At 37.6% G+C, this 24,256-nt stretch overlaps 1 protein-coding gene across 3 annotated transcripts in view; it reads right to left on the bottom strand.

Moving 5' to 3' along the window:
- The window catches only part of SHLD2 (shieldin complex subunit 2), a 160,122-nt gene that overhangs the window by 48,670 nt on the left and 87,196 nt on the right, over positions 1–24,256 (bottom strand). For all 3 annotated transcript variants that reach the window (XM_037049386.1, XM_037049388.1, XM_037049389.1), the window contains exons 3-4: positions 21,310–22,875; positions 18,930–19,037 (exon numbers count right to left, since the gene is read on the bottom strand). In XM_037049386.1, coding sequence (XP_036905281.1) covers positions 18,930–19,037; positions 21,310–22,870 — 1,669 coding nt within the window. In that variant the 5' untranslated portion in view covers positions 22,871–22,875. The remainder of the gene's footprint in view (positions 1–18,929; positions 19,038–21,309; positions 22,876–24,256) is intronic.

The raw sequence follows: 24,256 nt of genomic DNA, 5'->3' as shown, positions 1-24,256 counted from the left end.
GTAATTAGGCGTGGGAATATATTTCCAGGCAATGAGAAGGGATTTGTAATCCTTTAGGTACAATAGATGCATAGTCTGATAAAGCATACTGACCCATTATCAGAATAGTATTTTTTAAATACATTTTATTGATTATGCTATTAGAGCTGTCCTATTTTTACCTCCCCTTTAGTCCCCTACTCCCTGTACACCCACTCCCACCAACAATCCCCCACCTTAGCTCATGTCAGTGGGTCATACATTTAAATTCTTTGGCTTCTCCATTTCCCATACTATTTTTAAACTCCCCCTGTCTATTTTGTACCTAACACTTATGCGTCTTATTTCCTGTACCTTTGCCCCCATTTCACCCCTTCCTGGCTGATAACACTCCATGTGATCTCCACTTCTGTGATTCTGTTCCTGTTCTAGTTGTTTACTTAGTTTTGTTTTTGTTTTGGGGGTGTTTTTTTTTTGGTTCAGTTGTTGATAGTTGTGAGTCTCTTGTCATTTTACTGTTCCTATTTTTGATCATTTCTTTTTTTCAATAGCTCCCTTTAACACTTCATATAATAAGAGCTTGGTGATGATGAACTCCTTCAACTTGACCTTATCTGGAAAGCACTTTTTCTGCCTTTCCATTCTAAGTGATAGCTTTGCTGGATAGAGTAATCTTGGGTGTAGGTCCTTGCCTTTCATGACTTGAAATACTTCTTTCTAGGCCCTTCTTACCTGCAAGGTTTCTTTTGAGAAATCAGCTGAAAGTGTTATGGGAACTCCTTTGTAGGTATCTGTCACCTTTTCTCTTCCTGCTTTTAAGATTCTCTCATCTTTATGTTAGCTGTATTTTTCCTGGAGCTTTGATCTATTCTTTCACTTGGGCCTCTTTTTTTTTTTTTTTGGTCTCAGCAAGCCTGTTATGTAGTAAGGGGCAGAGCCTTGGTATTTCCCAGGGCGGGGCAATCCATCTTGCTGCTTTGTGATACTGTATGTGGGGAGGGGTTTGAGAGGGAACAATACTGCTTGCTTAGCTCTCCACCAGCTTTCAGTCACTTCTCCTACTACTCACAAGCAAATTGGGTCTTTCTGGTGCTGATTCCCATGTGGGTGGGCTTGTGTACATTCTAGGACCTTGTGGGTCTCTCCAATGAACTCTCCTATGAGGCCGGGAGTTTCTCCTGCCATCTAACCCCCCCGCTGGTATTTTCAGTCAGAGTTTTTGAGACTTTATTTCCCTGCACTGAAACCCTGGGTTGCTCAGTCTTTCTCACTCCCCATTGTTCCTCCCAGTTTATCCCCACACAAATGTGGTACTTCCTCCTCAGCTAGCTGCCACCTTGCCAGGAGTCCTCTCCACCCTACCTGCCTATCTCAGCCCCACCTACTGGTCTGGATGAATGTTTCTTTTTTAACTCCTTGGCTGTCAGACTTCCACACAGTCTAATTTTCTGTATTTTTTGTTTTAAAATTTGTTGTTGTCCTTCTTTTGCTTGTGTGAGTGTGCAAAGTGTATCTACCTACACCTCCATATTGGCCAGAAGTCCCCCAGAACAGTATTTTTATAACAGCTTTATTGAGCTATAATTAACCTACATGAAATTCACCCTTTTAAATTGTACAATTCAGTGTTTTTAGTATTTCACAAAGTTTTGCAACTATTACCATTAACTAATTTTAGAATATTTTAATGACAGAATAGTATTTTAAATGCACAAAATGAAATAGTATTACCAAACCAACTATATGGACATATTGTAATCAAAGTATTTTAAAACCATGAAATAATATATGTGCCTCATTAATACATTAAATAACAAGAGGGAACAGAATATTTAACATTAGTATAATCTCAAAGAATGCCAAAGTATCATGGGATAGATGATATTCAAGTTATCTTCAACAACTGTAATGTGATCTGAAAATCTATGTTTTTTCCATTGGTGACCAAGTCACCAGAACTGCTAATATTATGATACCTTGTTGCCTTATTCACAATGGAAAAATAATAATTTTCAGTTAGCAATTAGTGAAAATTAAGACATAATGTCTTCCTCTCAATTTTATGGACTATTTAATGTACAGGAATCAATTTTCACAAAAGAGATACTGGCAGAACCTTTAGGAGGCTGGTGACCATCCATCACGACATGAAGAGCACTGGGAACCAAGCAAGGCTGCAGGAAGAAGGAAAGGGTAATAGATTTGTGAAACAGTTCAGAGGTAGGATTCAAGAAATAATTAGAGGTGAAGGGTAAAGAAAGGATGAAAGATGACATCAAGATTTCTAAAAGAGTTGAATGGATAAATCAAAAAATGTTTTAACATTTTTAAAACTTGATACATGACATCTATTCTAATTAAGATCACTCAATATCCAAGTGAATTTTATTAACAATGGTGATATCACTAATAAAGATAGTAAGCATAATAGAAAAGAATGTGAACAGTATGAAACATGAACGAGAAAAAGAGAGGTAGAGTGGAGATAAGGATATCAAACATATTACAGCAAAATCCAAGTCTAAATATCTCCTTCCAAAACTCCAATTTATTCCACAAATCTCCTGATTCCTCTTTCACCATATTTCTAGCACATCTGGAATCAGAAGAGCTGGGTTCAAATTCTCACTTTCTCAGAGGGGCTGCCAGCCAAGATGGAGGCATAGGTAGACACACTTTCCCTCCTCATACAACCAAAAAAAAGGATAACAACAAATGTCAAAACAAAAAATAACGAGAACTGCCAGGAAATCAAACTGTATGGAAGTCTAACAACCAAGAAGTTAAAGAAGACACATTCATTCAGAGTAGTAAGAGGGGCAGAGACAGGCACCTGGTATAGAGAGGATGTGTGGCAACATAGCAGGGAGAGGACCAGATGAGAGGGAGTGGGGAGACAAAGACTGGTAAACAGGGAGGTCCCACGTTTCTGTACAGATAACCAGGAGGAACAACTGGGGAGCAAGACAAACTACACAACCAAGGTTCCAGCACAGGGAAAGAAAGCCTCAAAACCTCTAGAACTAGAGGACTTCCGGCCAAGAGGGAGGTATAAGTAGACACACTGTGCCTCCTCACAGAACCAAAATAAAGATGACAACAATTTAAAAACAAGAAACAACCAGTACTGACAGAAAACTGAACTGTATGGAAGTGCGACAACCAAAAAGTTAAAGTACACACATTCAACCAGACCAGTAGGAGGGAGAGAGTCAGGCAGCTGGGCAGAGAGGGACTGAGGCAAAGCGGTGGGTGGTGGACCCCAGGCACATAAGGCAGCAGCCAGTAGACCCTGTGAGGAGGTGGATTATTGAGGGGCACAGTGCACAAAGCAGCTGGCAGACCAGGAGATCCCAAACACATGTACAGATAAACCAGGCAAAACTGGGGAGTGAGACAAACTGCTCAACCCAGGGTCCCAGTGCGGGAAAATGAAGCCTCAAAACACCCATTGAAAACACCTGTGGGGGTTGAGGTGGAAGCAGGAGAAACTCCCAGCCTCACAGTAGAGTTCACTGGAGAGACCAACAGGGTCCTCGAATGTACACAAACCCACCCACATGGGAATCGGCACCAGAAGGGCCCACTTTGCTTGTGGGAAGCAGGGGAAGTGACTGAAATCTGACAGAGGGAGCAAGCGCCATTGTTCCCTCTTGGACTCCTACACCACATATAGCATCACAACCCAGAAACTGGGTTGCCCTTCCCAGGTAAACACTTAAGGTTCTGCCCCTCACTACATAACAGGCATGTCAAGATAAAAAAAGATGGCCCAAATGAAAGAACAAATCAAAGCTCCAGAAAAAATACAACTAAGCAACGAAGAGATAGCCAACCTATGAGATGCACAGTTCAAAATAATGATCAGGATGCTCACAGAATTGGTTGAATTTGCTCACAAATTAGACAAAAAAAATGAAGGCTACACTAAGTGAAATAAAGGAAAATGTACAAAGAACCAATAGTGATGGGAAGGAAACCAAGCCTGAAATCAATGGTGTGGACCAGAAGGAAGAAAAAAAGAACCAAACATAAAAGAATAAAGAAACAGGAATTCAGAAAAATGAGGAAAGGCTTAGGAACCTCCAGGACATCTTTAAATGTTCCAACATCTGAATTATAAGGGTACCAGAAGGAGAAGAGGAAGAGCAACAAGTGGAAAACTTGTCTGAACAAATAATAAAGGAGAACTTCCCCAGTCTGGCAAAGGAAATAGACTTCTAGGAAGTCCAGGAAGCTCAGAGAGACCCAAAGAAGTTGGACCCAAGGAAGCACACACCAAGGCACATCATAATTACATTAGCCAAGATTAAAATGAAGGAAAGAATCCTAAAAGCAGCAAGAGATAAGGAGACAGTTACCTATAATAAGTTCCCATAAGACTGTCAGCTGATTTCTCAAAAGAGACCTTACAGGCAAGAAGGGACTGGAAAGAAGTAGTCCAAGTCATGAAAGGCAAGGACCTACATCCAAGATGACTCTATCCAGCAAAACTATCATTTAGAATGGAAAGGCAGATAAAGTGCTTCTCAGACAAGGTCAAGTTCAAGGAGTTCATCATCACCAAGTCCTTATTATATGAAATGAAAAAGAAGATAAAAAACATGTACAGTGAAATGACAGCAAACTCACAATTATTAACATCCACACCTAAAACAAAAACAAAAACAGATTAAGCAAACTAGAATAGGAACAGAACCACAGAAATGGACATCACATGGAGGGTTAGCAACAGGGGAGTGGAAGGAGGAGAGAGGGGGAGAAGGTACAGAGAATAAGTAGCATAGAAGTTAGGTAAAAAATAGACAGGGGGGGTAAGAATAGTATGGGAAATGTAGAAGCTAAAGAACTTATAAGTATGATACATGCACATGAACTAAAGGAGGGAATGTGAGTGGGAGGGGGTGTGTATGGTAAAGGAGAGTGAAGGGGGAAAATGGAACAACTGTAATAGCATAATCAATAAAATATATATTTTTAAAAACCTCTAGCACTAAAAACCTGTGGGGGGTTAGCACTGGGAGGAAATCCCAGCCTCACGGAGAGTTCCTTAGAGAGACTCACAGGGTCCTAGAATGTACACAAAACTGCCTACCCAGGAATCAGCACCAGAAAGGCCGAATTTGTTGGGGATAGTGGAGGAAGTGACTGAAAGCCAGCCAAGAGCCAAGCAAGTGGCATTTTTCCCTCTCCAATGCCTACCCCACATACAGTGACACAAAGCAGTGCCATAGGTTGTTCCACGCTGGTGAACACCTAAGGCTCTGCCTCTTTCTATGTAACAGCTGTGCCAAGACAAGGAAATATGGACCTAATGAAAGAACATATCAAAGCTCCAAATATATAACTAAGTGATGAAGAGACAGCCAATCTATCACATGCAGAATTCAAAACAATGGTTATCAGGATGCTCACAGAAGTGATTGAGTATGGTCACAAGCTGGGAGGAAAAAGTGAAAGATATGCAAAGTGAAATAAAGGAAAACATACAGGGAACCAACAGTGAAGGGAAGGAGAAACCAGGACTCAAATCAACCTTTTGAAGTAGAAGGGAGAAATAAACATTCAACCACAATGAAGAAACAAGAATTTAAAAAAGATGAGGAGAGGGTTAGGAACCTCTGAGACAACTTTAACCATTCCAACATCCAAACCATAAGGGTGCCAGAAGGAAAAATGGAAGAGTAAGAAATTAAAAACTTATTTGAAAACATAATGAAGGAGAATTTCCCCAATCTGGCAAAGGAAATAGACTTCCAGGAAGTCCAAGAAGCACAGAGAGTCCCAAACAAGCTGGACCCAAGGAAGCACACACCAAGGCACATCATAATTACATTAGCCAAGATTAAAATGAAGGAGAGAATCCTAGAATCAGCAAGAGATAAGGAGACAGTTACCTACAAAGGAGTTCCCATAAGACTTTCAGCTGATTTCTCAAAAGAAACCTTGCAGGCAAGAAGGGGCTGGAAAGAAGTATTTCACATCCTAAAAGGCAAGGACCTACATCCAAGATTACTCTATCCAGCAAAGATATCACTTAGAATGGAAAGGTAGAAAAAGTGCTTCCTAGATAAGGTCAAGTTGAAGGAGTTCATCACCAAGACCTTATTATATGAAATGTTAAAAGGGAATTATTGAAGAAAAGGAAATGATCAAAAATAGGAACAGTAAAATGACAAGAAATTCACAATTATCAACAACTGAAGCAAAAAAAAAAAAGCAAAACCAAACTAACCAAACTAGAACAGGAACAGAATCACTGAAATGTAGATCACATGGAGTGTTATCAGCAGGCAAGGGGAGAATGGGGGAAACAGTACAGAGAATAAGAAGCATAAATGGTAGATACAAAACAGGGGGAGGTTAAGAATAGTATAGAAAATGAAGAAGCCAAAGAATTTATATGTATGACCCATGGACATGAACTTAGGAGGGTAATGCTGTGAGTGAGGGGTACAGGGAAGAGGGAAATAAGGGGGAGAAAAAACAATGGGACAAATGTAATAGCATAATCAATAAGATATGCTTAAAAATAAATTTGGGGGTGGTGTGGCAGGGTGAAAATGGCAACAAATGTACTTGAACACCAATAAAAATCAATAAATAAATACAAACAAAATTTTATTTTTCTGTACTAAAAGTTACCAGTCTTAATTTTTACTTTTTTGGATTCTGAATAATAGTAAGAAAGCCTTTTTCTTCACAAACATTAAAGAGGCAGTCATTTCAGCCCTGGCTGGTGTAGCTCAGTGGATTGAGCGCGGGACTGTGAACCAGAGTATCGCGGTTCGATTCCCAGTCAGGGCACATGCCTGGGTTGCAGGCCAGTTCCCAGCAGGGGAAGGATAAGAGGCAACCATACATTGATATTTCTCTCCCTCTCTCCTTCCCTTCCCCTCTAAAAATAAATAAAATCTTTAAAAAAAAAAGAGGCAATCATTTGTTTCTTTCTATTAGTTGTATGGTTTTATTTTTTATATTAGATTTTGAATACATTTGGAGTTTATTCTTGTATTTGTTGTGAGATATGGATCTAATTTTGTCTTTTTCTAAATGGCTATCCAGTTGCCTCAGCATCGTTCATTAAAAAAATTAACCTTTACCTCAGTAATTTCAGATGCCATCTTTCATATACTAAATTATACGTGTTGGGTTGGCCAAAAAGTTCATTTGGTTCTTTCCATGCAATGGCTCTAGTAGCACTTACTTGTCTTTAACTTCATTGGAAACAATTTTGTTAGACTGTTTTGTGACAGCTTTCATATCAGGGTTTTTAAAAAAACTTAAGTTTTTAAAAAAACTTATCAAAACTGGAGAATTTTTGTGAAGTCATTTCAATATTGAAGAGGGAAGAATATATACAACCTTTTCAGCAGATTACGCTTTATTATTTCAAGAAAAGTAAAAATGCAACTAAAACTCAAAAACAAGATTTCTGCAGTGTATGAAGAAGTATCTGTGACTGACTGAATGTGTTAAAAGTGGTTTACAAATTTTCATGCTGGAGATTTCTTGCTGGACAATGAATGCTCCATGGTCAGGTAGACCAGTTGAAGTTGACAGCAATCAAATCGAGACATTAAGTGAAAACAATCAACACTATATCACATGGGAGATAGCTGACATATTCGAAATATCCAAATCAATAAAGTTATTGGTGAAAATGAAAAATGCGTGTTTTATTTTACAAGAAAAACCATACAGACTTTTTGGGCAACCCAATATGTAGGTCTAATTCTAATCCTTTTATTCTTCTGAATAATTTTTAAAATATTTTATTTAATTATTTTTAGAGGAAGGGCAAGGGAAGGTAAAAGAAACATCAGTTGGTTGCCTCTCACACACCCCTAACTGGAGACCTGACCTGCAACCCAGGCATGTGCCCCAACTAGGAATTGAACTGGTGACCCTTTGGTTCACAGGCCTGCGCTCAATCCACTGAGCCACACCAGTCTGGGCTAAACATTTTTTATTAATATTCAAATACAGTTTTCTTCATTTTCCCACCACCACTTTCCCTCATGATCCTTCTATTCTATTCCACTGGTCTATCATCTATTCATGCACCAGTATTCACACTGTTTTAACTGTAGAGGCTTTATAGTTATGTTTTAATGACTAATAAGCTAGTCCCTCACAGCTTTTCTTTTTCAGTGTTCTCCTAGCTATTCTTGCATATTAGTTTTTCCATATGAATGTCAGTATAAACTTGTATATGCCATACATAGCTTGTTGGTTTTATTGTTGGTTGGTATTTTATCAAATTTATAAACTAACTCATGGAGAACAGATATCATTATAATCCTGAGTCATCTTATCCAAGAATTGAGAATATTGTCTTTCCATGTTTTTACACATTTATTTCTCTTTGGAGTGTTTAAAATTTCTCCTCATATAGGTTGCTAATTTCTTTATTCTGAAGTACCTTCTTTAGTGCTATGATAAATGATTTTTCCTGTCTATTATGCCCACTCTTTCATGTTTGTATATATGAAGGCTACTGATTTTTTTTAACATTAAGTTTTTTATCCTGTTACACCAGTGGATTCTTTCATTGTTTGGATTGGTTTTAACTTTGATTCCCTGATGTTTTCCAGAGATGTTATCAGAGCATTTGTAGAAAGACATAGTTTTCATTATTCTTCACCCACTTACTTAGATGCCCCTTCTTGTCTAATTGGATTGGTTAATACCTCTGGTATAACAAGGAGCAACAGCAAAGACAGTGGACAGCCTTATCTTGTTCCGGATTTTAATGGAAATGTCTCTAATGTTTCTCCATTACATAAGATACTGGCATCAGGATTAAATATTTCTATTTTATCGATACAGTATCAATTATATTATAATTGTATTGATACTGTATTTATTAATACTGAAAGAGAAAGTATCCCTCAATAGCTATTTCCTGGAGTGCTTTTTATAATAAATGGGTGTTGGCTATTGTCAAGAGGTTTCTCAATATCTACAGAGACAATCATATAATTTTTCCATAGATGCATGGATATGGTATCTGATATCCAGGGATCCCCTAATATTAAACAAATCTTCCATTCCTGAAATAAATCTCCCTTGGTCATTATTTCCCAAATGTGGTATTAGATTTCATTTGCCAATATTCTGTTTAGATTTTTTGCATCAATGATCATGTACAATACTGATTTATATTTATCTGTAATGCCTTTATTTGGTTTAGGTGTCAGGGTTGTGCTTGCTTTATAAAAGAAATTAGGTTTTGTAGACCGCTCTGCCTGGTTTTAGGAATTGTATCTGTACCCCTTGTGGCTAAGGGCGAGGGATTATCTCTGGAATGTGAGGGGCAGAAGACAAGGCTTGTCTCTGGTAGCAAATGCTGCCTCAGTTTCCTCTCCCTGCCCCCAAAGCTTGGTCAGAAGTCAATGATGGGTAAGACCCCTCACTGTGGGGGGCAACCTAAGCCAGACTTGATCACTTGGGAGGCCTTCATGGAAGGACTGGGCGGGGGGGGGGGGGGCTGCAACAAAGAGCAATGGACTCTCACCCCTCAGCTTTGACATAGCCTGATTCCCCATGTTCTCTGGGAGAAGTGCTTCCTGGCTCTAGTCCCCTAAAGCCTGAATACCCGATGGGGAGAGGTGCAGCTCCTTGCCTTGCTGGAAGGTGTCCTGGAGAACAATCTGGCATCACAAAGACTTCCTGATAAACCTATGAAATCTGCTCTGCTAAGAGTGCTTTCATTCATGTTAAGGGATGAGCAGGAAACCCTAAAACTCTGTTCCTGACAGACTCTGACTCATACTGAGCCTTCAGATTTCTTTGAAATGTTATTTACTGTTTGATCCTTGCTGCCCTGTATTCCTATGTATTACAACCCAATAAAAGCCCCTGGAGGAAGGAGCTCAATGCCTTTTTCCCCTGAGAAACTGACCATTGCTGACAGCCTTTTTCCTCTGGGTAAATGGCCGCTTCTCCTCCCCAAGCAGATCACATCATGTCTCAGTTATGATTACTCTCATCCGTGGCGGCTGGGGGGACTTGTGAGGAAAGTTGCCCCCACAATTAGGGAGTTCCTCTTTTAACACTCTAGAATAATTCATAGAACACTGAAACTATCTGGTCTTTGAAGGTCTGGTATAATTCTTCTCTGAAACTAGCAGGGCCTGGAACATTCTTGTATGTTCCTTAATAACTTCATCTATTTCTTCTTTAGAAACTGAACTATTTAAGCTTTCTATCTTTAAAGGGAATAATTTTGGCAATCTGTAATTCCATAGAAAATTATATACCTAGATTTCTCAAATTTGCATAAAATTCTGAAAGTAGCCTCTCATTGCTTTTTTATTTTTTATTATATTTTATTGATTATGCTATTATAGTTGTCCTGATTTTTAACTTCTTCCATTACCTCCTTGTTATTTATTCTTTATATTTGTGCTTTTTGCCTTTTTTAAAGATTTATTTATTCAAGATCAGAGTAGAATTAAACGACAGACTAAAAGAACAGTTCTAAGGATCAATGAATCCAGGAGCTGGTTCTTTGAAAAGATAAACAAAATCAACAAGCCTTTAAGCAGACTCATCAAGAAAAAAAGGGAAAGGATCCAAATATGCAAAATCAAAAATGAAGAAAAGAGATTACAACTGATACAACAGAAATACAAAGGATTGTAAGAAATTACTACTATGAACTATATACCAAGAACTTTGAAAACCTAGGTGAACTGGACAAATTTCTAGAAAAATACAATCTTCCAAAACTGAATGAAGACGAAGGAGAAAGCCTGAAAAGACTAAAAACAGCTGACAAAATTGAAGCAGTAATTTAAAAATTCCTGGCACACAAAAGCCCTGGACTGGACAGTTTCACAGGAGAATTTTACAAAATATTTAAGGAAGAGCTAACCCCTATCCTTCACAGACCACTCCAAAAAATCTGAGAAGAGGGAAGACTCCCATACTGTTTTTATGAAGCCAGCATCATCCTAATCCCAAAACCAGATAAAGACACAACAAAGAAAGAAAACTTCAGGCGAATATCCCTGATGAAACAGATACTAAAATCCTCAAAAAATATATTGGCAAACAGCATCCAGCAATAAATTTAAAAGATCATACACCATAATCAAGTGGGGTTCATCCCAGGATGTAAGGATGGTACAATATTTACAAATCAATAAACATAATACAGCACATAAACAAAAGCAAAGACAAAAACTACATGACCATATCAACAGATGTGGGGAAAAGCATTTGACAAGGTATAACACCCAGCATGATAAAAATAGTCAGCAAAGTGGGAGTAAAGGGAGAATTCCTCAACATAATAAAGACCATGTATGAGAGACCTATAGCCAACATCATATTCAACTGGCAAAAACGAAAATCTTTCCCACTGAGATCAGGAACAAGACAAGGATGTCCACTTTCAGAACTTCTATTCAACATAGTATTGGAAGTCCTAGCCACAGCAATCAGATAAGAAAAGGAAATAATATGCATCCTAATTGAAAAGGAGGAAGCAAATCTGTCACTATTTGAAGATGGCATGATAGTGGACATAGAAAATCCTACAGATTCCACCAAAAATTACTCAAAATAAATAAATTTGGCAAAGCAGTGGGATACAAAGTCAATATTCAGAAATCAAAGGCATTTTGTACACCAATAATTAAATATCAGAAACAGAAATCAGGGAAAATATCTCATTTGATATAGCAACCAGGTAAATAAAGTATCTAGGAATAAATCTAACCAAGGAGGTAAAAGACATGTACTCAGAAAACTATACAACACTTAAGAAAGAAATTAAGGAAGACACAAACAAATGGAAGCATATAATGTGTTCATAGATTGGAAAAATTAACATCATCAAAATGTTCATACTACCCAAAGCAATTTATAGATTCAACCCAATCAAAGTACCAATGACATATTTCACAGACATGGAACAAACACTTCAAAAATTTATATGGAACCATAAATGACTTCAAGTAGCTGCAGCAATTTTGAGAAAGAAAAAAAAAAGTAGGAGGGATAACAATACCTGATATCAAACTGTATTACAAGGCCACAGTAATCAAAACAGCCTGGTACTGGCATAAGAACAAACACATAGACAGAACAGAGAGCCCAGAAATAAACCCAAGTCTCTATGGTCAATTAATATTCAACAAAGGAGGCAGAAGTATAAAATGGAGTAAAAATAGCATCTTCAACAAATAGTGTTGGGAGATCTGGACAGCTACATGCAGAAAAATGAAACTCAATCACCAACTTACACCATACACAAATTAAACTCAAGATGGATAAAAGACTTAAATATAAGTCATGATGCAATAAAAATTCTAGAGGAGAACATGGGGGTGGAATCTCAGATATTCCACATACCAATATTTTCATTGATTTGTCCCCTAAAGCAAGGGACATAAAGGAAAGAATAAATAAATGGGACCTCATCAAAATAAAAAGTTTCCTAATGGCTAAAGAAAAGAGCATTAAAATGAAAAGAGAACCAAATATATGGGAAAACATATTTGCCAATGATACCTCAGACAAGGGTTTGATCCTCAAAATATATAAACAAGTCACGGGACTCTACTCCAGGAACACAAACAACTCAATTAAAAAATGGGCAAAAGACTTAAACAGACATTCCTCCGAGGAAGACATACAGAGGGCTGAGAGACATATGAAAAGATGCTCAGCATCACTAGCCATCAGAGAGATGCAAATTAAAACCACAATGAAATACCATTTCACACCAGTTAGAATGACCATTGTAAACAAATCAACAAACAAGTTTGGAGAGGATGTGGAGAAAAGGGAACCCTACTGCACTGTTGGTGAGAATGTAGACTGATGTAGCCACTATAGAAAACATTATGGAATTTCCTCAGAAAACTAAAAGTGGAAGTGCCTTCCAACCTGACAATTCCACTGCTGGGATTATACCCTAAGAACCCTGAAATGCCAATCCAAAAGAACCTATGCACCCCAATGTTCATAGCAGCATAATTGACAATAGCCAAGTGCTGGAAGCAACCTAAGTGCCCATCAGTAAATTAATAGATAAAAAAACTATGGCACATTTATACAATGGAATACTACACAGCACAAAAAAAGAAAGAGAGAGCTCCTACCCTTTGGGTCAGCATAGATGGAACTGGAGAACATCATGCTAAAAAGGTAGGTAAAATCATCATCATAAAATAAGGTAGGTCATGAAAGAAATACCATTTGATCTCACCTATAAGTGGAACCTAATCAACAAAACAAACAAGCAAGCAAAATATAACCAGAGACAGTGAAATTAAGATCAAACTAACAGTAACCAGAGAGGAGATGGGAGGGAATAAAAGAGCAAAAAGGCGTAGGGTTTTTCAGGAACATGTATAAAGGACACATAGACAACACCAAAGTGGGAGAAGGGGGTAGGATGGAGGGTGAGATGTGGGATGGCTGGGGTGAGGGGAAATGGAGACAACTGTACTTTAATGACGATAAAAAAAATTAATAAAAAATAAGATTTATTTATTTATTTTTAGGCAGAGGGAAAGGGCGGAAGAGAGTGAGAGAAACATCAATGTGTGGTTGCCTCTCGCATGCTCCAAACTAGGGACCTGGCCTGCAACCCAGACGTGTATGTACCCTGACTGAGAATTGAATCAGCAACCCTTTGGTTCACAGGCTGCTACTCAATCCACTAAGCCACACCAGCCAGAATATACCTTTTTTAATCGATCAAATGTACTAGCTGGTTCATCTATTTTGTAATTTTTGGAAACAGGATTTTGATTATATTTATTATTTTGTAATTCTCATTGTTATTAATTTCTGCTTTTATCTCTATTATTTCATTCTCTGTGATTTCTTTGGTTTACTTTGTTGTTCCTTTACTGGTTTCTGAGCTTGGACTTTAATTCATTTATTTTTATTCTTTCATTTTTGTTGGTACAGTGTTTAGATAATAAATTTTTCTCTGATAATAGCCTTAAATGCATCCCATGAATTCTGACATGTAGACTTTTCATTGTTATTACTTCTTAAAAATTCTTTATCCAGTTTGTATTCCCCTTTCACCTAGAACTTAATAGGCTTTAAAATTTCCAGATAAAGGACCTCATTTTTCTTGTTGTTGTTAATAAATTCTAGTTTTACATTTGATCAGCATGTTTGTAATAATTTTACTTTACAAAAGTTACTCATATTTTGTTTGTGACCTTGTAGTCTCAATTTTTCTGAAAGTATGGTGGGTGCATAACAAGAGTATGTATTATTAGAGTGTAGAGTTCAATTTATATCCATGAGAAATACCCTCCCTATTCACTACCCTATTTCCATCATTTATCTCCATTAGTTATATTCAGTTAGAACTTGTACCATTAAAAAGGTAAATTAGGACCAGAGAGGAGAGGGGAGGAAATTTTGGGGAAAAAGGGTTTACAGGAACAAGTATAAATGACACAAGGACAAAAACTAAGGGGGGTGGAAATGGGAAGGAGGTGGGGAGCACTGGGGCGGTGAGCTGGGATGGGAGTAAAAGACAGAAAACTGTACTTGAACAACAATTTAAATAAATAAGTAAATAAAATGCAAATTAAAACCACAGTTAGATATCACTGAACACCGATGANCAAGAGTATGTATTATTAGAGTGTAGAGTTCAATTTATATCCATGAGAAATACCCTCCCTATTCACTACCCTATTTCCATCATTTATCTCCATTAGTTATATTCTGTTAGAACTTGTACCATTAAAAAGGTAAATTAGGACCGGAGAGGAGAGGGGAGGAAATTTCGGGGGAAAAAGGGTTTACAGGAACAAGTATAAATGACACAAGGACAAAAACTAAGGGGGGTGGAAATGGGAAGGAGGTGGGGAGCACTGGGGGCGGTGAGCTGGGATGGGAGTAAAAGACAGAAAAATGTACTTGAACAACAATTTAAATAAATAAGTAAATAAAATGCAAATTAAAACCACAGTTAGATATCACTGAACACCGATGAGAACAGTTAAAATAAAAAATAGAATAATATCTTGGCTGAGTGGTTCAGTGGAGAATCATCCAGTACAACAAAAGGTTACCAGTTCTATCCCCAGCTGGGTGTGTATGGGAGGCAAGTGATCGAGGTTTTTCTCTTATATCTATGTTTCTCTCACTTCCCCTCTCTCTAAAATCAATAATATCCTAGGTGAGGATTTTTTTTTAAAAGATAAATCCAAATGCTGCAAAGATGTTGAGAAACTGGAAGAAGATACGCTGTTAGTAAAAATTTTAAATGGTACAGCCACTCTAGAAAATAGTTTGTCAGTGTCTTATAAAACTAAACATGTACTTACCATACAGTACAGCAACTGCACTTTTAGACATTTATGCCAGAGAAATGAAAATTTATGTTCACACAAAAACCTGTATACAAATTTCACAGCTGCATTATTAATAATAGCCCACACAGGGAAACAACACAAATGTCCTTCAGCAGCCGAACACTTAAACTCTAGTAGATCCATACAATGGAATGCTAGTCAGCATTGAAAAGAAATAATTATTGATATAAGCAACAATTTAGATGGATATCAGGGCATTATGCTTAGTGAAAATAAGGCAACCTCAAAAGATTACATTTAGATAACATCATTTCACTTACAAAGCATTTACATGACTCTATTTATATAATACTCTCAAGATGACAAAGTTAAGATGAAGACCAAATTAGTAGTTCTCAGAAGGCAAATGGGGATTGGAGCAGAGGCAGTGATGACTATTAAGGAGGTAGCATAAAAAAGTTCCTTTGTAGTGATGGAACAGTTCACTACTCTTATAAATTTGTGGTGTTTCCACGAATTTATACATGGAATCAAACTTCACAGAACTACACACACATACACACACACACACACACAGCGCATATAAACACAGAATAAGGTCTGTGGGATAGTTAACAGTATCATAGCAATGTCACTTTCCTGATACTGATAGTGTACTAAAGTTATATAAGATGTCACCATTGGGGAAGCTGGTGAAGGGCTCTGGAAACTTTATGCATTATTTTTGTAATCTCTTGTGAGTCTTTTTTCAAAATTTCAAAATTAAAGATTTGTCAAATAATAAAGTAAGTGACTATTATCTCTATGCTACTATATAATTCTGACACATATTCCTATGGGTTTTTTTTCCACACCACCAAGTAGTTCACTCAGATCTGACACTATCTACCTAGAGACAGCATCAGATCCCAGAAGTTCAGGGATCAGTTCCACAGGACAATCCCTCCTCACTCCCCCATTTCAGTCACCAATCGTAAGTCCAGACTGTCACCATGCTAGATTACAGGTTCCCACAACCCCCTCCTCAGACTCAATTAATCTGCTGGAAGGGCTCACAAAACTCAGAGAAACATCTTCTTACACTTACTATAAAAGATATTATAAAGGGGCACAGGGCTTCCACATCCTCCCTGGTCACAACACTCTCCTAAATCTCCACATGTTCGACAACCTGGAAGCTCTCCAAACTCTGTTCGTCTGGGTTTTCATTACACAGGCATGATTGATTAACAGGAGATTAATTCAATCTCCAGTCCTTTTCTCCTACAAGGAGAGGTGCTGAAATTTCCAACCAGCCCCCATCCTTAAGGAGGATGTCACTTCTAAATGTCACTTCATTAATATTAACTCAGGTGTGGTTGAATGGGATTCATTTTGAATATCAATACACCTTTATCACTCTAATTACCTAAAAAATTCCAAGACTTTTAGAAGCTCTGTGGAAATAGGGCAAAGACCAAATAAGTATATATTTCATATTATGAATCCCATTAATGTGGGCTCTCTCTGAGACACACCTCTGCTTTTCTTCCCTCTTAGGCATGCATCTTTATTTTTCTCTTCTAAATTTAAGGGTCCCCACCACACTTGCAACCATGGGAGCAACAGGTAGTGGCAACTCGTCCTGGGATTACCCCCTTGAACCCTTCTCCAAATCCAGCTTTTCTCTAACTTTTCAGGGAGCTAACAGCAGCCCTGCCTTGGCTCACTTCTGCCACTGTAGCTTTTACTTCTCAGCGAGTCCACACAGCCCAGCATGGCTGACTTCTTTCCTCTAAACGTTTCTAGCAGAGCACCACCTAGGCTCTCTCCTATTGTTTCTTCTACCCTAAGCCCTTCCTTTGTTTCACTGCCCTCAGTACTCTCATAATAAAAAAGTACTCTCATAATAAAAAAAATCCATTCCAATAACAGAGCTAATAATTCTAAAATTTATGTCTTCATTTCAAACTTTTCCTCTGTATTTTGGACTTTGTTTCCAATCCATACATGACATCTTCACTGGATGCCTCAGGGATATCTAAAACCTAACATGCCTAAGACAGAACCCTTATTTTTCCCCATGAACCTACTACCTCTCAGTCTTTCCTAATAAAGGCTACCTAGTTACTTAAACCAGAAACCCAGTAGTAGTAGATTGCTACTCTTCCTTCCTCTCCAAATCCACAGCATCAGAAATTCCTGTTAACTCTATTCACAGCTACATCTGAAATTCAACCATTTCTCATGATCTACACTAGCCTCCTATTATCTCTCAACTTGAACTATCATAAATTAGTAACTTTGAATCCACTCCATGACCAGCCCTTCACAACCACAACCATAATATTCTATTATCTTAGGCCTTAGTTATTTACCTTAATAGCATTCATTATCACCTGCAAATATTTTATATACCTGTCTGTCTTCCACACACAGGCACTTGAGCTCCACAAAGGCAGGTACCAGATATATGTTGTTCACAGTGCCTCAATGCCAACAGTTAATACAAACATATTGTATAGATGAAGAACTCAATTTTAGTTATTTCATGAGAATATGTCAGTGCTGATTTTCTGCTCAGTTACCTAGGATACAGGGGAACACTGCCCTTTCCAAACAACATTGTTGTTGTTCTAGTTGTTATCATTCTATTCTGTTTACTCTGCCTTTCTTTGATAATTCTTATTGTTCAGCGGTTGGAATTCCATACTTTATCTTCTTGTTTGCTAATTAATCTCTTGTATAATCTTATACACACTGATAGCTATTTGCCTGATATTATTCCAGTATTTTATAAAATGTATTTTGCTTATTACTTCTCCTACTAATATTACTATATTGTTATTATATTATATGCAGGTTCAACACCTTATATTCATTCTTTCATTTAATCTTCACAAACAACCCTATAAGTTATGTATGTATTTTTATTTCTTTCACCAATGAGGATAAAGAGATATAATGAGGTCAAGTAACTTTCCTAAAAACACTGACTTTAGAAGTTCTAGGACTAGGATTCAAATTTGGTCTGTCTGATTCCAGAGACTATAACTACCAGTTTATACTGTCTACCTTACTTTATTGTCTTTTTCTTTTTCAATTTCTTGGAGAAAAAGATAGCTGCTGGTTTCTTCATTCAACAGCTTATTTTAAAGATGCAAAAATGAATGTCAGAAAAGAAAGGTAGTTTTTCCTAGCAACGGCAGGTGGGCGAACAAGGATTCAAACTCCTACCTACCTGACTATCACTCATGCTTTTTTCATTGCCTAAAGGTTTCTTAATCAGAGGCTCAGAAATTCTAGTGAACTTTATAGGTCCATGCAAAATTTTGTTTCTATCTATTTAAGTCCATTTTTTCGGGAGAAATGGCTCTTAGCATCTAAAGAGGTCTATGACTCCCTAAAAGGTTAAGAAGCACCACTATACTGACTCTCTGAGAAAATGAAACATAAACCCCAATATTTCTTTAAATACATATGATTTACAATGTACAAGTTTGTTTTTATAAATTCTATTTCATTCTTACTAAAGAAAATAAAGCAATACTTTCCAGTAACTTAGAAAACATTTTATAAAATTACTATTTTAACTCTGCTTTTAAAAAATGTGTGTATATGCTTTAAATACTAAGATATTATTATATATAAAATGTGCCTTACATTCTTCAGGCTGGACAGATGAATAACTCCCAAGATTTAATAGCTGACTGGTAAATGTTGATTGTAGTATTGTCTCACCAACCCAATGACCTTCATGAACAATAACATCTAGAAAAAGGGGAAAAGTTCTGATCATGCCATAAGTTCCTTCATACTGTGGTCAACTTACCAATCATAACAAATATGCATTCCTCCCACATACCAAGCAACCAAAGTTCAAGTATGTTAAATGATTTAATTCCAGACTTTCTCACTTTCAAACCCTTTTACCCATTTATCTACAACTGCCTAATGAACATTCTTTTTGTAGGGCGGGGCAGGGGGAGGGTGGGTAAACAAGGCAGCAGGAGACCTGGTCTCAGGACTATCAAGGGACATTCTTGACTGAGTATTCTATTGGCTCCTCAAACTCAGGATGGCTAAATCCTAGCCAGGCAAATTAAAAGATGAGATCATCCTGAACTTTTACTTCTCCCCGACTTTGTTATCAGCCCTCTACTTTTTTAAAAATTTATTTAAAAAATTTTTTTTATTGTTCAAGTACAGTTGTCTTTATTTTCCCCTCACCCTCAAACCTACCCCCTTTGGCTTTGTCCATATGTCCTTTCTATATGTTCCCTGATGATCCTTCCCCTATTATCCCTCTTCCCCCTCCCTCCTGTTACTGTCAGTTTGTTCTTTATTTCAATGTCTCTGGTTATATTTTGCTTGCTTGTTTTTTTTGTTGATTAGGTTCCACTTATAGGTGAGATCATATGGTATTTATCTTTCACCAACTGGCTTATTTCACTTAGGATGAGCCCAAAGAGGCCTACTCTAACCCTCTACTTTTGACTCTGCTTCTTGAATCTGCTCACAGTCCTGCCACTGCTACTGTTTACATCATACACCTTGCAGGCAGTTTTACACCCAGGAAGGCAAATACTGAGCAAAAGGGCTGCCCAGTGAGCACTGAATCAGAGCAAAAGGAGTTAGATGAACTGACTTGCCAGTAAATAAGATGACATTGACAGTGTCTCTTTATTAGAGACAGCACTTTACAATCTTACACAATTACCAAGGTATATTAACTAAAGTTCTCATTTCCCCAGCAAAACATTTGTAGATCCTACTAATGGTTATCTTGATGTTTTCTTTTTCTAAGCTTCTAAGGCTGACCCTATACTTCTTTTCTATCACATTCTTTCTTTAGAGGTGTTATTAAGCTTAATTTCCTCTCAGTCTGAGATTCATCCTTAAAATGACTGGTATCTCTGCTCTACCATACCATGTACTGATTTGAAGTCAATAAAGAACTGCAACAATGCCCTGGCCAGGTATCTCAGATGGTTAGAACATCCTACCAATATACCAAGGGTATGGGTTCTATCCCTGATCAAGGCATATACAAGAATCAACCAATAAATGCATCAATAAGGGGAAGAACAAATTGATGTTTCTCTAAAAGAAAATAAATTTTTAAAAAGAAATGTAACAAATATTAAATTTCTTATGTCAGGTGAAAAAGCAGGTTAAAAACTATATGGTCTTTAGGATTACAACTATATAGTAAGGGTATGGACTCTGCAGTCTAGGTGAAATCCTGGCTTTGTCACTTCCTAGATGTACAACATTGGACAAATTGCATTTCTGGGTTTCAGTTTCTTCAAACTAAAAAATGTGAATAACAACCAGTACCTTCCTCACATAGTTGTAAAGAGTTGATACACATGTAAAGTCTAAAACAGGGTTTGACACACAGTAAATTCCCAATAAATATCAGCTTTTATATATGTATGTACACAAATTTTAAGAAGTATAGGTAAAATAACTGGTAACACTTCAAAACTCTAATGGTGGTTATATGAGGTTGGTATGATATATGAGGAGTTACCCTTTCCATATTTCCAAATGTGATTCATATAATTTCAATAATTTAAAAATGCCATAGATATCCTATATGTGTTCCCCCAATAAGAACATAATATGCACAGCATCACTAGGGATTAAGCAAAGTAGCAGAAACATTGTCCTTTCATCATAAAACTGTTAATATAGTTAAAGAAAGGGGCTAAAAATAAGACACACATAAACAAAACCGTAAGAAAACAAAGAAAGAGCCTGATGATATGACCTAAATGCTAGTATAATAAATGAGTAGGAGGAGCAACCAGGGAAAGCTTCTGAGGAAGAAGGTGAGTGGAAATGAGGGACAGAACTAAGAAGGCTGGAACACAGGCCCAGAAATGGCAATGGAGGGTGAGGAGGCCAATATGGGTGTTATAAAGGGGCCAGTCATGGTGGAGCTTAGAGAGGCAAATGGTAAAGAAAGAGTCCTCAAGTAGGAGGGAAAAAGCTTAGTTTTATAAACTAAATTACCACTATACCGCAACAACCTTACCTGTAAGTAAAATTATATCTCCAAGAAACAATGTAAGTGCCCAAAATGCTGCAGTCCTCCACAGAAAAACTTTCTTTTTAATTTCTGACTGGTCAATTATCACAATTGTTGCTAAAGGCACTTTAGAGCCAGAATTTGGTCCAGATTTTATATTTATTTCTTTCACATGACATGGAGATAATACCATGACTAAACAATTATACTTCTGACTTTTAGAATTACAATTTTTTATTAATGATGTTTTTTTAATACCCTTAAATTCAGACACACTCCTCTGGTCTCTTGTAGTAGGATCTCCTGCATTAGAAACCAACTTAATTTTTTTAGAAGTTTGGAGGACTTTAAGATGGCCCAGTTTATCTTCAGAGATCCAATTTCTTTTAACAGAAGTTTTGTGGAAAGCATTTATTTGGGAGCACAGTATTCCTGAGCTGTATGACTCAATACATATCTCATTTGATGGCAGTTTATCTTCAAAATTGAAAAGTTCTTGAGATCTCATATTTCCTTCAAAGCCTTTATCAGAGTTTATGTGAATGTGACTACTCCTTGTTTCAGGAAAAACAGGACTAAAAACTTCAAGGGAATATGCTTGGTTTTGTCTACTTTCATATCTTTCTACAAAAGCATCATCAGGCTGAATCAAATTATCTTCAGTTATTTTTATTTCCCCAAGACTTGCTCCTGATCCAATCTCCATGTTTAACATCCCTTTATTTATAGAATTACCTTCTTTATACTTCTTTTGAGCTAAAAAAGCTAGTTGGCTGGAGGTCATTATACTAAGAAATTCAGTATCAGTAGATACTTTAAGGTCTGAGGCCTTCCTAAGGTCTGCTCCTTCAGACCTTGGCTTATCTACTGTGTTAGAGGAATTCTTTTCCAGCCATTCGTTTTGTATTTCTTGATGTTCTGTTGGTACACATGTTGTGTCAATAGCTCCTGACCCTATATTAATCTGTTCAGTACTACAGACTAAATCCAATATAGCTGCACACTTATGGTCTAACTCAAAGGAACTTTTTTGGACATTTTGACCACATATTCTAGAATGTGTGGTTACACTAGAATTTGCACTCATAGTTAATTGATCTTTATGCTGTTCAACTGTGATTTTCTTATTTTCACTGAAAAGCTTTTGATACTTTTTTTCTTCAGTTAAATGCTGCACTCTGCCCTTACATGCACATAGTTGGACATCAGAGTTAGTTTTATCACTCATCCGTAAGGGATGACTCTTCTGGAATTTTAGAGTCTGTGTTTCACAAACACAATATATAAAGTCATCTTTCACATGAACAGATCTATTCATTGAGTTTGCTGAGAAATGTTCATTAGGAAGATCTGGAGGGCCAGTAGTTCCTCGGACTTGAAAATCTTCAAGATTTTCATTCTTGCATTTTTCATTCTTCAGATGTAAAGAATGTTGATTGTATAAAAGCTGAATTTTTTCCCAGGGATTAGCACTGGACATTAAAGAAGTTGGTTCCTGTGATACTGTCATTTTCAATGGGCCAACTGGAGCACCCCAAAAAATGTGGACTTCAGATCCTCTACTCATGGTTTCTGAAAAAAATGAAAAATCTAAAATGAGTACTTCATCAGTGAGTATTTATAACTTGAAATTAACTTTAAAATATACCAAAAGCAGCCTTGGCTGGTGTGGCTCAGTGGATTGAGCGTGGGCCTGCGAACCACACGATCACAGTTCAATTCCCAGTCAGGGCACATGCCTGGGATGCAGGCCAGTTCCCAACAGGGGACGCACGAGAGGCAACCATACATTGATATTTCTCTCCCTCTCTCCTTCTTTTCCCCTCTAAAGACAAATAAATAAAATCTTAAAATATATATATACCAAAGCAAATGTAATATAAACTATTAATCAAAAACATCATTAAGAGAGTTGATTTATATTGGTACTCCATTTAATCATAAAATACATAAAAATATAAGAAATCATAAAGATAAATCAAAATATCCAGAAAAATGCTCATGTAAAGACTCTATGTAATGAAAAATTAGAAAGAGGAAGAAGATAGTGGCGGAGTAGGTGAAAATTACAATCACCTCCTCCCAGGTGTAAACTGGAATTACAACTAAAATATAGAACAACCCAACAGAATAATCGATCTTAATAACCAAGTGAAGACTAACTAAAGAAAAGTCTTATAATCAAAGATTTATAGAAGAAGCCACATCAAGACTGGGAGAAAGGGCAAAAAGGGCTGGCCCCACTACAATGGGCCAACTAAGAATGCACAGAGCTATCTGAGTTGCAAAGGTCTCCCCTGAGGCATGTGAGGTCTCAGCCCCACTCAGGGTCCCCAGCTGGAAGCAACAGAAGCAGAAGAGGTATCCACATAACATCTGACTATAAAAATCAGCAGAGATTCTGTCCCCCAGGAAGAGTCAGTAGTCTGTTAGAAACCCAGTTGCCCTCTTAAAGGGCCAGCACACAAAATCTTACTCACAGCCACTCACCCTTGGTTCTGGTAAAGGGAGAGCAGCTCAAAGTGAACTGGAGGCCTGTGAAAACTGATTGGGTTGTGTGGATCCAGGAAGAGATCTGGGGTCCCTGTGCTGAGAGTCTCTCACACACCGTCCACAGACACCATTTTTCCTGGGTCAAGCATACTGTGTCAACCTGGGGTAACTGCACAGACCCCACCCTCCAGGCCCCCTTTGCCCTATCCATCCAAGCTCACACACTGCAGAGGGATCTGCTCCCTGGACCTGGGGTGTAGACTTTCTTGGGGGGAATCTTGAGGACAAACTCCGGGAAGATCACAACTAAACTTGTGTCACTTTGTCGCAAAGGCCCTTTCCCCTCCTCCTACAGTGTGCCTCAGCAGGAGGTGCCTCAAGTGGTGACCCACCCCCATACACACACACAAGCCAGAGCAGTAGCAGCAGATGGCCCCACTCCACAGAGAGAGATCCACTA

The sequence above is a fragment of the Sturnira hondurensis genome, unplaced genomic scaffold (assembly GCF_014824575.4).
Source record: "Sturnira hondurensis isolate 20B ecotype Veracruz unplaced genomic scaffold, ASM1482457v3 Scaffold0006496, whole genome shotgun sequence".
NCBI lineage: Eukaryota > Metazoa > Chordata > Mammalia > Chiroptera > Phyllostomidae > Sturnira > Sturnira hondurensis.
Note: the sequence above shows the minus strand (reverse complement) of the source record. Positions and strands in the feature narration are given on the sequence as shown.